Here is a 13450-nt window from a genome sequence, read left to right as displayed (position 1 = left end):
AAAGAAGCACTTTCATGGGTGTAGCAAGATGACGGCTGCCGTCCACACCGGAACTGACGTTACCATGCTTCCGTCCTACGCGTTACGTCACGGGTCACGTGACTTCCTCATGGCCATTCCCACATTTTGCCGTTTTTTTTTTTTTTTGCAACTGACGGTGGTATTCATGCAAGATAGGTGTACACCATGGCTGTGCATCTAGCTCTTACTATTTTTATCTATTTAAAAGGAAACTTGTTACCTGGGTAAAGCTAAGGGAACTAAGAAAGAAACTAAAAGCAGGAGGCTATGATTTTTTTTTCTTTCTCCAACTGAATAGGGATTGTTTAGTATGACAATGTGGCATCTTCTGTTTCCCCCCATCCCCCAACCTGTTTTTCTGCCTAATACAGACAGAAAATAGTAGAAGGGTACTGCTCAACTCTGACTTCTGAACTGGGAATTTGTATTTCCATGCAAAGTATCCTGGGTACAGAGGCTTCTGGACACCATTCCAAGATCAAACATTTCACAGGCACTGCCAGGTGTTTCCTTTAACTTGGAATAAATAGCACACTTTAATGGTTAGTTCACCTTTAGCAAAAAGCTGTCTATGACGAAAAGGAGCATGTGGATAAAAACAAAACTGTGCAGATTTGACTAAAGTTGGATAAATCCCCTTAGCTATACGTGTAGACCTTTTTCTTACCTCTGCAAGCCTGAATGAAAAACTCCCAGAGATTACATCATCCTGTCCTGCCTTGTTGCTAGGACGTTGCTAAGACAATGGGGGCAGTTACTGTTCATCCCTATCATCACAGGAGCAAGCTCTCAAGCCTCCGCACATGTGTGGCTCACTATCTCCTCCATCTTAGTATCACTGACCTCAGAGCTAGAGGGAAACAAGATGCATGCAAGGGAGTTTGAATTGGCTGGGAGTGTATTAGCAACAAGGCAGGACAGGATGATGCCATCTCTAAAAACAGATCGCGCCCGCTTCTTTTTCCAAAAGTAGATCGCGCCCGCTTCTTTTTCCAAAAGTAGATCGCGCCCGCTTCTTTTTCCAAAAGTAGATCGCGCCCGCTTCTTTTTCCAAAAGTAGATCGCGCCCGCTTCTTTTTCCAAAAGTAGATCGCGCCCGCTTCTTTTTCCAAAAGTAGATCGCGCCCGCTTCTTTTTCCAAAAGTAGATCCGCGCCTGCTTCTTTTTCCAAAAGTAGATCGCGCCGGCTTCTTTTTCCAAAAGTAGATCGCGCCTGCTTCTTTTTCTAAAAGTAGATCGCGCCTGCTTCTTTTTCTAAAAGTAGATCGCGCCTGCTTCTTTTTCTAAAAGTAGATCGCACCTGCTCGATCTAAAAATGCATCGCACCTGCTTGTTCCATACAGTGGGGAAAATTATTATTTGATTGCCTGCAGATTTTGTAAGTTTGCCAATTTACAAGGAAATAAAGGGTCTATAATTTTTATCATAGGTGTATTTTAAACAATAGAAACAGAATATCAACCAAAAATCCAGGAAAAAAAACACGATACAAATGTTATAAATTGAGTTGCAGTTCAGTGAGTAAAATAAGTATTTGATCCCCAAGCAAAACATGACTTGGTACTTGGTGGAGAAACCCTTGCTGGCAATCATAGAGGTAAGACGTTTCTTATAGTTGGTTACCAGGTTTGCACACATCTCAGGAGGGATTTTGGTCCACTCTTTACAGATCTTCTCTAAATCTTTAGGGTTTCTTGCCTGCCGATCAAACAGCCTTTTTACAAAATGCGGAGAATTAACCCATAAGTTCCACAGTGAGTATTAATAACCATGCTTTATTGCATATACAGTGATTTTACCATTGTGGATTTAGTAACACTTTTAGGTCTGGAGACTGGCTAGGCCACTCCATGACATTAATATGCTGCTTCTTGAGTCACTCCTTTGTTGCCTTGGTGGTATGTTTTGGGTCATTGTCATGCTGGAAAACCCATTCACGACCCATCCTCAGTGTTCTGACTGAGGGAAGAAGCTTCTCATCCAAGATTTTACAAGGCATGGCCCTGTCCATTGCCCCCTCAATGTGGCAAGGTTGGCCTGTACCCTTAGAAGAGAAACAGCCCCAAAGCATAATATTTCCACCTCCATGTTTGACTTTCTCCCAATCCTTCTCTGAATCATTTAGATGTTCATTGACAAACTTCAGACTGGCCTGTACATGTGCCTTTTTGAGGAGGGGGACCTTGCGGGTGCTGCAAGATTTAAATTCATGGAAGCATATTTTGTTACCAATGGTTTGTTTGGTGACTGTGTTCCCAACTGCCTTATGATCACAAGTTCCTTCCGTGTAGTTCTGGGCCGATTCCTCACTTTTCTCATAATCATCCTTACTCCATGAGGCAAAAACTTGCATTGAGCTCCAGACCGAGGGCGATTGATGGTTATTTTGTATTTCTTCCATTTGCAAATAATCACTCCAACAGTTGCCTTCTTCTCACCAAGCTTCTTGCTGATGGTTTTGCAGCCTATTCCAGCCTTGTGTGTCTACAATCTTGTCCCTGATGTCCTTTGACAGCTCTTTGGTCTTGCCCATGAGGTTTGAATGGAGGAAAGATTCTGTGGACAGTAGTCTTTTAAGCACATAACAAGTTAACAATTAAGTTAAATTGACAGCACTAATCTGTGTACCACATGAGCACATAGCCAGCCTGTTGGAGCCAGAATTATTGTTGGTCGGTAGGGGATCAAATACTTATTTTACTTACTGAACTGCAACTCCATTTAAAACATTTGAATCATGTACTTTTTCTGGATTTTTGGTTGATACTCTTGTCTCTGTCATTTAAAATACACCTATGATAAAAATTATAGATCCTTCATTTCTTTGTAAGTGGGCAAACTTACAAAATCTGCAGGGGATCAAATAATTATTTTCCCCACTGTATATAGATTGCACTTGTTCTATATATAGATTGCACCTGCTTGTTCTACAAGTAGAATGCACCTGCTTGTTCTATAAATAAACTGCACCCAGGTGTTTCTATAAATAGGTTGCATCCGGTTTGTTCTATACATAGATTGTATCCTGCTTGTTTTTAAAGAGGCTTTACATTTTTATTAAGCTTTAAAATGTTAGTTCACCTTTAGCAAAAACTGCCTATGCAGGTAAGGGGCCCTTGAAGATTAAAAACAAACCGTGCAGCTTTGACTAAAGTTAGCTAATGACCTTGCTTTAGGTGTAAGCCTTTTAAATACCTTTAGAAACCTGGATGAAAAAACTCTCAAAAATAGCATCATCCTGTCCTGTTGCCAAGACACTCCCAGTCATTACTGCTCACCCCCATCATCACAGAAGCAAGCTCTCAATCCACTCTCTCCTCCATTTCAGCATTGCCGTTCTCAAAGCTACTGCAACAGGGAAAAGAGAGAACATGTGAAGAGGTTTGAATTGGCTGGGAGTGTCTTAGCAATGTCCTACCAACAAGGCAGGACAGGATGCAGCCATCTCTGGAAGTTTTTCTGCCAGGCTTTGGGAGGTACATAAATGGCCTACACCTATAGGAAGGGCATTCACTTTTCTTTTTGCAGGTAAAACATTTGAATAAATAAAAATGTGCATTTATTATTTTATTTTTTTGAGCCTGTAAAAGCATTGCACATATGATCAGCAGATGGTGCATACAATGCAGGTCTCCTACAGACTATCAGTGTATCTGTCTGCTCATACCTTGTACGGGCAGGCAGTTACACAATGACAAGAGGACTCAATGAACTACCTAGAATGCTCACTTGCACCCTATTAGTTGATTGAGAACTACAAGCCATCAGCTGGAAAGGATGTTGGTACTTGTAGTCCATTCATTCACAGAACTCTGAATGAATGATACAGCTGTGTGGGTAGCATGTTCTTTTTTTAAATTGTGACAGCGGGTGCAGGGAGAAGATCCCCAGCCTGTTGGCAAAATTAGCAGGGGGATCCTGGAGAGGCTGCAGGAGTGGGAGCATGTTAAATTTTCTAGGGTTGAACATGTAACATGTTCCCAAAGGTGAATTTATCCATTAACTTTGGTCAACCCTGCACCCATTGTTTTTGAGCCAGATCAACATTTACTGGCAACAAATAGCTAGCTACATGAGGAAAAAACGGTGGTAACTAGGTAGAATTTTTTTCATCTCAATCCACTGTATTTGCCTTGAAAGAGATCACATGTTTATTGCTGAGCAGCCTGCACAAACTTTGTTTCAGAGATAAGGTCTCATTTACACAGGGTGTACTACAGTATACGCCCATGCGAGAGCCATGTTGATCCACAGGGGGATCCACAGGTGTTCTGTGCAGTTGAAGATCCTGCAACATCATTTGCTTGTTACCTGCAATGCCAATTTTGGTAAAAGGTAAATTAACCCTTTAAAGCTACAGTAAAGATGTAAAGCCTCTTAAAACAAGTGGGGCACAAACTATTTTTTTTTAGAACAAGCTAGATTCAATCTATTTATAGAAGAAGCAAAGCACACCTTACCTACACAGGCAGTTTTTTTTAGTAACGTGAACCAACCCTTTAAGTGCAACACAAACTTTCAACTGTCCTTATTAAGTTAATTTCTACCTCAGATGTGAAACAAATACAAAACCAAGGTGAAATAATTTTGTTTTCACAAGTCCAGTCATAAGATGAAATAACCATAGGTTAAACCTATATGAATCCTCCTGTTGACTTAAGGGTGAGGATCAAACTATCTACATTACTGTTGACACTTGAGCCAGATAAACATTTACTGGCAACGACTGGCTAGTTTCATACTTTGAGGCATAGAGGTGGTAACTAGGACAGATTTATTTTTCATGTTGACCCACTATATTTGCCTTGAAAGAGAACACGTTTATTTTCAAGCAGCCTGCATAAACTTTGTTTCAGAGGTAAGGTCTCATTTATACAGGGTGTACTACAGTTTATGCCCATGCGAGACAGTGTTGACAGACACAGGGATGCACAGGTGTTCTGTGCAGTTGAAGAATCTGCAACACCTACCAGATTTAAGCCCTTGGTATACGAATAACTTGGCAAGCTGGGTGCTCCTGGGGTGGGAGGGGAAGAGACCACCCCATTCACCCTAAGACTGATGGGTAACAACAGGGGCTGCTCAGTCCATAAAGACCAACTGGATATCTCGCTTCAATGAAGAGTCTAACGACACACAGAGTGCAGTATTCTTTAGCAAGAATTTGAGATCTGCCTCACCCATTGGTTACCAATATTTACCAATGCTAGACACGCGTGTGGCCCTATTTGGTGGGTGTTTACATGTGTTTGGTCCTTCAGAAGGATTCTGAATGCAAAGGTCCAAAAAACTGACGCTCTTCAGAGAACGTCATCGGAGTGTTCCACTATGGGGATGCCAGGAATCATGGCAGTCGGGTGAAAATATGGTTCAGTGCTTCAAGAAATAGCTGGTGCCACTGAAGGACACTGAGGCATCAGGTACTTCTTAGGAAACAAGTAGGAATAACTGGTTGTGGATGAACTTGATTGTCAGAGGTTCTTCTGGAGAGGCAGAATGCCAGAGAGTACTGAGTACCATAAGGGTTTCAATAGCATCCATATTCTTGAAGGATGGAATGTAAGTCCATGTGGGAATCCCCCAAAGTCAAGTCCCCACTTAAACTAAACAAGGGGTCCCAGGGTGCGGGGAAACCCAAGAAGACCTCAGAAGATACACTGCTGTGTACAAAAGCACAAAAAAATTGAGGAAGGTCAGCTGAAAGATGCCAGACACAAGGGGCCTGCAAGATAAAAGGAGGTGACCTGAGCACCCAAATGCTAGGGACTCAAACTTAAGAACCTATCCAAAAGTACAAACAGCCCAACCCAACTGTAGAAGTGGAGGTGCACCTTTATTCAGAAAGATTATCAGAGGAATTAGCTAGCGCTTGAACAGGCACAGGCTGGTACTGTATCTTCTTACAGCTACCAGAGAGCTATAATACGAACGCCTGCTATTTACTGATTGTTGCTGACTTGGTTTTCCTGACTACTCTCACCTTCACCCTGTGTACTGCCTAATCATTGCCAACCTAGAATGCCTGACTACCCTGTACTTGCTGCCTGCCTCAGCCGCTATCTCAACCTGACTACTTTCTCTTCTGCTTCCTAGTCATTGACGACTTGGACTACCTGATTACCCTGTGCATGCTGACCGCCAAAAACCCTGGTTGTACCAGACTACTCTTTACTAGCCACCTAAAAAATCCACCTCTCAAAGATAACACAAAAGGCTCTAAAGTCAGGTTTTCCTGTGCAATGCAAAACTCACCACACAGCGCAAAAAGTAGTACTTCCACTACTTTTAAAAACAAACTGCACCAAATCATATAGTACCATAACATTTGGTGCCCTGTAAACACACGGTTTGTGATCTGGATTTGGGGTGCCATTAACAATACATTGGCACCCACAAGCAAATCGCAAAGGCAGTGCTTTTGAACACCACACACTTTCCCACATCCTGTTCTGGTGTGAACCAGCCCAGATTCAGTTGCCAACAGTTTAGTAACACCTTTAGAACGCTGGCAGACCGCCAAGATTTCCCTGCAAAAGAAATAAAACCCTTTTCATCACTGGAAGCAGTTTTGATAATGAAATGCCAATTAAACTACACACCTAGAACAACACTGTATAATAATTTGTTACACTACAATTTAGCACTTCCGTTGCACCAAACAAATAAGGTGCAATTTTTGTTGACTGGCATTTTTCTGTGCTGGATCAATGCCAGTCTCCCGGGTTCCATTTGCCCATCTGCGGGCCCAGGACCAGTCAGTGGGTACCGGCGGGTATAGGAGAGGGAGGAGAGCGAACACATCTGCTTTCCTCCCCTTCTTGTCCTGCCTGGTCCCCATTGACAGATTCCTGACCATCGAGGCCTTGAAAGAATGTAATGCAGTGTGTTGTGCACTGCATTACATTCAGAGGAGCACAGCGGAAACATGCAGGGTCTTTCCCTGGATGTCTCAAAAAAAAAAAAAAAAAAAAAAAAGAGCTGGTCACCAAAAATCATCATAGGGGACTTTTTGTCCCCTATGTGATGAAAAAAAGAAAAAAAAAAAAGGTTAAGTAAAAAAAAAAATTTTTTTTTTTTTAAAAATTCAAGTTACACCCAAGCATATAACCAACCACCCAACATTGTTCAAGGCCCCCCCACCCCCACATATGTACACGTAAACAAATGTAAAAGCACACGTTGGGTGCCTACGCATGAAAACGTCGATTGCTGCACACGCCAGAATGAGAGCAATATTTCTAGCAATTCGATGTAACCTCGTCTTTTATATTTTACAAAAATTGGCTGATTTATTGATTTTTGTGCCCTAAAATTAACAAGTGTATTTTTTACAGAAATTTAGCGTTTCCTAGACCTTTGTGATAATAACGTGTGACATAAAAATTTAGAACGATCGCTATTTTATTCTCTAGGATCTTGGGTTTCAGAAACCCAAGTTTTGGAGTTTTGTGTAATCTTCAGGCCTTAAAAAAAACAAAAAAAACAAACAAACCCCAAAAACTAGGGATACACTCAAATTTCGGCCACCGTTTGAAACATATCGGCCGAAAATAGCCCTATCGTCATTCTGTTGATAGGAAAAAATTTAGTCGATACAGGGGACTGTGTGTACTGCAGATGTGAGGGGCCGCAGAGAATGGCAGGAGCGGAGCAGTGTATTCAATGACTGGCTATCACTATATGTCGGTGCCAATTTTTAAACACAATTACAGGCTTTTTTTTTTCTCTTCACTATAGCTCACAGAATTAGCTGTCACTTTCCCCCAGCTAAAAGAAACAAATGTTTCCTTTTAGTTTATATCCTGTGATAAAAGAAACAAAGTTTCCTTCAGCTCCAGGAAAGTGACAGCTAATTCTGTGAGCTATAGTGAAGGAAAAAAACCCGGTAAAATCAGCACCAACATATAGTGACAGCCAGTGGGGGAACCTCTCTGTATACACTGCTCCTCTCCTGCCTCCTCCACTGCTCCTCTCCCCACCTCCTCCCCCCTACAAAGAGGACCTGTCACTCGTATGCCATCACATATATATTGGTCCCCTATGTGATAACAATAAAATCATAAGTAAAAAAAAAAAAAAAAAAAAATCTACATGAAAGTAGAAAAAAAATACAAAAAATAAAAATTGGAGCCTCCCCACAACCTCATACACAGACATTTCGGTTCGGTTTCCAGCCACATGCATTCTGAATTTTCTGTATTGGTTTCGGCACCAGAATTTTCATTTCGGTACACCACTAGCAGCTCTGGTAGCAAAAGGGATAAAGTATAAGCCAGCCCGGCACTCCCCTTTCCTGATGAGCACCCAATCAGTGCTCATTACACTGCAAGGTCCCCCTTCCCCAGTCTGTCATAACAGAAAGGTCAACAACAGTTCATTTTAACGTACAGATTTTGAGAACAAGCCCTAAAAGGCAATTGTGAGATAAAAGGATAATTAAAATTGAAATTATTCATTATCAAATTGTAAAGATATTCAAATTAAATTTAACATTGATGCACAGTTAAGCACAGCAATAAATAAGCTTGAGTTTTATCTTAATCTGTTTACTTACCGGATCCAAACCCAACACCTCATATGGATTGTATTCTTGATATTCTTTATCTGTTTTTGAAACTTTATAGGCAAGAAAAAGGAATACTGCCCATCCAAAAAGCAAAACTACTTTCCTAATACATTGGACAAAGAGAAAAAAAAAAATAAACACATTTTCAAAAGTAGAATGGTATACAAAAGTATTATGAACTATTGCTCTTTAAAAACAACATGTTATGGGATCTGTGGCTGGTTAGCTGCAACTGAATTTATGGCTTTCAAACATGGCTCTGTAACGTACATGCAAGGTCATTTTGTTAAGATCAGATGCAGCTCAGGTGTTGTATGTCAGTATAGATTATCTTTATTCCACAGTGACCATGTACAGAGCTCATATAAGAAGTAATTGATTAACTCTTTGTAGACATTTATTAGCAAAGCTGTGCTGCCTGAAAGTAATTAATATATAGTAATGGTATTCATCATTCAACTGTGTGTCAGTTATAAGATAACATCACCTTTCTCGACATGTTACACCCGTGTTTAGAGTGCAACATGTTGAGCATCCAGCCCCTCACCCCCCATCTATCCCTTCCTTGTGACATCAGGCGGGGGGAATCTTCTCCCCACACTCACTGTCACAATTTAAAAGAGTTCCGTGAATGAATGCCTACAAGTAGACAAGTCAGACATTGTGGCTCATGGCTTGTAAATCTCAAACTGCAAGGGCACTTGTGAGCACTCTCATAGTCCATTGAGCTTCCTGGACTTCAGTAACTGCCTGCCCATATTGGAGCTACAGTCAGACAATGTATTGACAATCTGCAAGAGCCTGACATTGCACCCTTGTTCTGATGATCTCAGGTGCAAGTCTTTACAGATCCAAAACACAAAAAAAAATAATAAATGCACTTTTTTACCTGTAGACAAATGTGCAGTTATTTTTTTTTAAAGGTAAACGTGTCCTTTAATACTGACACATGCATTGTGAGACAGCCACACTGATCACCTGATCATCACACCCAAATTACATTGTTGAACACTGCCCTAGTTTGGCAGCTATAGCAGTCTCCAGCATTTTGCTTTCCACAAGATTTTGCAGTGAGTCTGAAGAAATGTGTGCCTATTTAGCCAAAAAAACATTTATTGGGGTTATGTACAGATGTTGAAAGAAGACCTGGCTCCTGATCAGCATTCCAATTTATACCAAAAGTGTTCAACAGAGATGAGGTCAGGGCTCTGTGCTGGCCACTTGTGTTCCTCCACACCAATACTCATCTAACCATATCTTTACTGATGTGGCTTTCCGCTCAGTCCCGTTGGAATCGAAAACGGCCTTCCCAAACGCTTGTTACTTGCTGGATTTGCAAACTTGTTTAACCTCTTTACGACTGCCCAACACACTGTGCAGAGGCAAAAGGGTTGGCTTTAACTTTGACTGCACCATAAGCATCACTATGCAGCCGGAGTTTGTGTGCCTATTCGGCGCTCACTGCGCACTCTCCGCACAAAGGCTAAGCTGTCTCAGTCTGTAACTACAGTGATCGGCTTTCGATCATTTAACCACTGTGACAAGCGTCACAACATCGCTGATCCTTGTGGCCCCCCCATGTGTTCTGAACTGTTGAAAAGGATGCCAGTGCAAGGGGAAGGGGTTAAACATCAATAAAATTTACATAAAACTTTACTGTAACACATACATTTGGTCACACAGTGTAGGTCTAAGCCAGATGTCCAGAAACTTTTGACCATGTAGTGTAGAAGTGACCGCGGCACAACCAAAGTATAACTAAAAGGCAGAATGTTTTTTGGTAGGGCTGAGAGGGAATAGAACACCTGTCAGGTTTTTACCGCTGTCTGTGCCCCCGTTAGGAAGATTCACCCTCTCCATATGTCCTGTGCACCAAATTTTGGATTGTCACCAGAAAAGGAATACAGGGTAAATTCCAATCAAGACACTTGTTCTGGTTACCTTGGTAACAACCAGGGATTTTCTCTCACTTCTTGTTTGGCTATGGGACAGGAGGTGAAGGAAAATGTCCCCAATAGGACACAGATGGCAAAAAAATAAAATAAATAACAGGGGTTACAACCCCCCTTGCTCTAGCCAAAATGAAAGAAAATAGTTTTGATTTCAGTGCTTTAATTAACAGGCACATATGTACAGCACATCAAGGACATGGTATTTTATCATTAGCTGTATAGTACCAATAATGGTAAGGAAATATTATTAGTATACTTGCAATGGGCAGGAACTTAAAAAAAAAAACAAAAAAAAAAAACAGCTGAAATGTTTACAATATTTTAACCGCTTCCGCACTGTCCTATAGCAGAAATACTGTTGCAGGGCGGCACGGGTGCACAAAATCACATTATATACACACACGATTTTGCAGTTCTGGGTAGGGGGCGCACATGCGCCCTAACCACACCATTAGCGGCCTTGGCTGTCAATCACTGGGTCCCGACCGGTGATTCCCCACCAGCACCCGGTAATTTCCGAGGATTTTCGACAGAGGAGAGACCTGTTTATAAACAATACAGATCTCTCTCCTGTCAGCTCCTGCGCACTGCTTTGGATGGCTCTGCATTGCAGAGCCTTCCAAAGCAGTGTGCTTACACTGAAAAACAGCACATCCTCTCAGTAAAACAGCACACAGTTAACCCTTTGATCGCCCCACGTTAACCCCTTCCTGCCCAGTACAATTAGTACAGTGTCAGTTCTTTTTATTAGCAACGATCACTGTATTGGTGTCACTGGGGATGTCAGTGACACCAAGTCAGTTCCCCCCAGTGTCAGAATGCCCGCTATAAGTCACTCGCCGCCATTGCTAGTAGAAAAAAAAATTCCAGTATATTATACTGAGATTTGTAAACACTATAAAACTTTCACGAAAACCAAATTAAATTTACACGTATTAGGATTTTTTTTTTTTTTTTTTTTTTTAGCAAAGACATGTAGCAGAATACATTTTGGCCTAAATTTATGATGAAATTTGATTTTCTAAATTTTTTTTACCGGACATGTGTAACAGCGAAAATATAGGTTTTGTTTTCAAAATTGTCGGTCTTTTTTTGTTTATAGCGCAAGAAATAAAAACCGCACAGACGATCAAATACCACCAAAAGAAAGCTCTATTTGTGGGGAAAAAAAGAATGTAAATTTCATTTGGCTGCCATTCATTCTTAATTGTGCCTCAAAAGTGTTGCAACTTTGCCACAGTTGCCATGCAAGAGAATCACGCAGCAAAACGCATCGCGCAAAGCTGTCGCCCAAAAGAAGTTCCTTCTCCTTTTTGGGTGACAAGCTTTGCGCGATGCACAAACTCACACTGCGTTTGAAGTGCCATTGCGAATGAATGGCACCCATACACGCATGGTGCATTTTTGCCACAATTGCAGTACATTTTGGAATCGTGGGCAGAATCTCAGCGATTCTGACCGAGATTCAAAATCACGATGTGTGAATGGAGCCTAAAATCTCTCTGCCATAATCCCTTGCACTCTTTCTATTCTTGGCTTTTTGAATGTACCTGACCAGCTTTGGATATTTCAGCAACTACTGTAAAAAATAGGGGGACCCCTCATATTGGCCACTGTAGGATATCACTGATGATATACAAGAAACTGGCATGTGGTTTGCCTCTCTAGCATCAATAAAAAAAATAAATAAATCACACAAAACCAACACAAATATATAACTGAATATAGTACTTACTTTATTGTGGGAACTATATTTTGCTGTGGCTTGATAGACCTCAGCTGGTACCATAAACAACTTCGATATACATGGCGTATGTTCTTCAGTCTTACTTGTTCTAAACAAAAATTTAAAAAAAATATGAATATAGTATTTCACTTACATATCACTGCATAATACTAGAATGAATTATAAAAACAAATGCAGAAAAATGAAAATGGTGGATTGAATTGAGGTTGAAAATTTTAGTGCCCGGCTTTAAGTGAATTTATTACATTAAGATATAAATTCAAAGCTATCTGTATCATTATGGACATGAGAATATAATCCACCCACAAATTCATAACTCTTAAAAGTTAGATATATTATCTTATACATATCTTTTGGACAATTTTGGTCAAATAGTGTGTTATGATTTTGGTTTTCTCAGAAAAAAGGTTAGCCCTGCCTCTATAAATAACAAACATGTCATGCTTAACTGCTCTGTACAATGGTTTTGCACACAGCAGCCCCAATCCTTCTCTTTTCGGGTCCCCCGCCTGAGCTCCTGGCCCCCTCCTGCCAAGTGCCCCCATAGCAAGCAGGCTCGCTCCCAAGCCGCTGCTCTGTGTGTCCAATCACACACGGAGTGCAACTCTGCCCCGCCACTGCTCTATCCTCATTGGCTCCGCGGCTGTGATTGACAGGAGCCAATGGCTACAGCTGCTGTCTCAGCCAATGAGGTAGAGACCTGGGAGAGCCTAGAAATGGTGAATCAAATAGCAAGGGGACCCCTGCAGGAACATTCAGAAAGTACTAAAAGGGAATCCAATTGCCTAAAAGAGGTAGACTCTCACAGTGAGCACCGTGTTAAGACAGTGGAGAGAAAATTTCCTTGGGCTGTTTTAAAGCAGGACATAAGTAAAGAAGGAAGATATGTTGGTTGAGTTGGAAGGAAGAAAACAACCTTAGGGAGGAATGAGACCCCAAGACAACCTTGCCCTTGTGCAATATTAAGGACCCTTGCACTTTAGGCCATCTAGCTGTAGTGTCCCCAGGTTCAGCATCCAGTCCTGTTGCTTTCAGTCTGTCAAAGTTTATAGCAGACTGCGACTGGACAGGTCTAAATGCTTTACTGGAGCAGAACCACATTTAGGGTCTTTTGTGTTCAAGGACTAAAGTCTGGAACGCAGGTCTTCCGTAAGAAATTGACCC

At 41.3% G+C, this 13450-nt stretch overlaps 1 protein-coding gene across 1 annotated transcript in view; it reads right to left on the bottom strand.

The window, feature by feature from the left end:
* SEC63 (SEC63 protein translocation regulator) overlaps positions 1-13450 on the bottom strand; it is a 100236-nt gene that overhangs the window by 68813 nt on the left and 17973 nt on the right. The window contains exons 2-3 of the mRNA XM_089664867.1: positions 12275-12374; positions 8576-8690 (exon numbers count right to left, since the gene is read on the bottom strand). Coding sequence (XP_089520993.1) covers positions 8576-8690; positions 12275-12374 — 215 coding nt within the window. The remainder of the gene's footprint in view (positions 1-8575; positions 8691-12274; positions 12375-13450) is intronic.

The sequence above is a fragment of the Staurois parvus genome, unplaced genomic scaffold (assembly GCF_062004578.1).
Source record: "Staurois parvus isolate SC_StPar_1 unplaced genomic scaffold, SC_StPar_1.0 ptg000048l, whole genome shotgun sequence".
In the NCBI taxonomy this organism is placed as follows: domain Eukaryota; kingdom Metazoa; phylum Chordata; class Amphibia; order Anura; family Ranidae; genus Staurois; species Staurois parvus.
The sequence above is the reverse complement of the archived record's forward strand: the minus strand, read 5'-3'. Positions and strand labels throughout refer to the sequence as shown.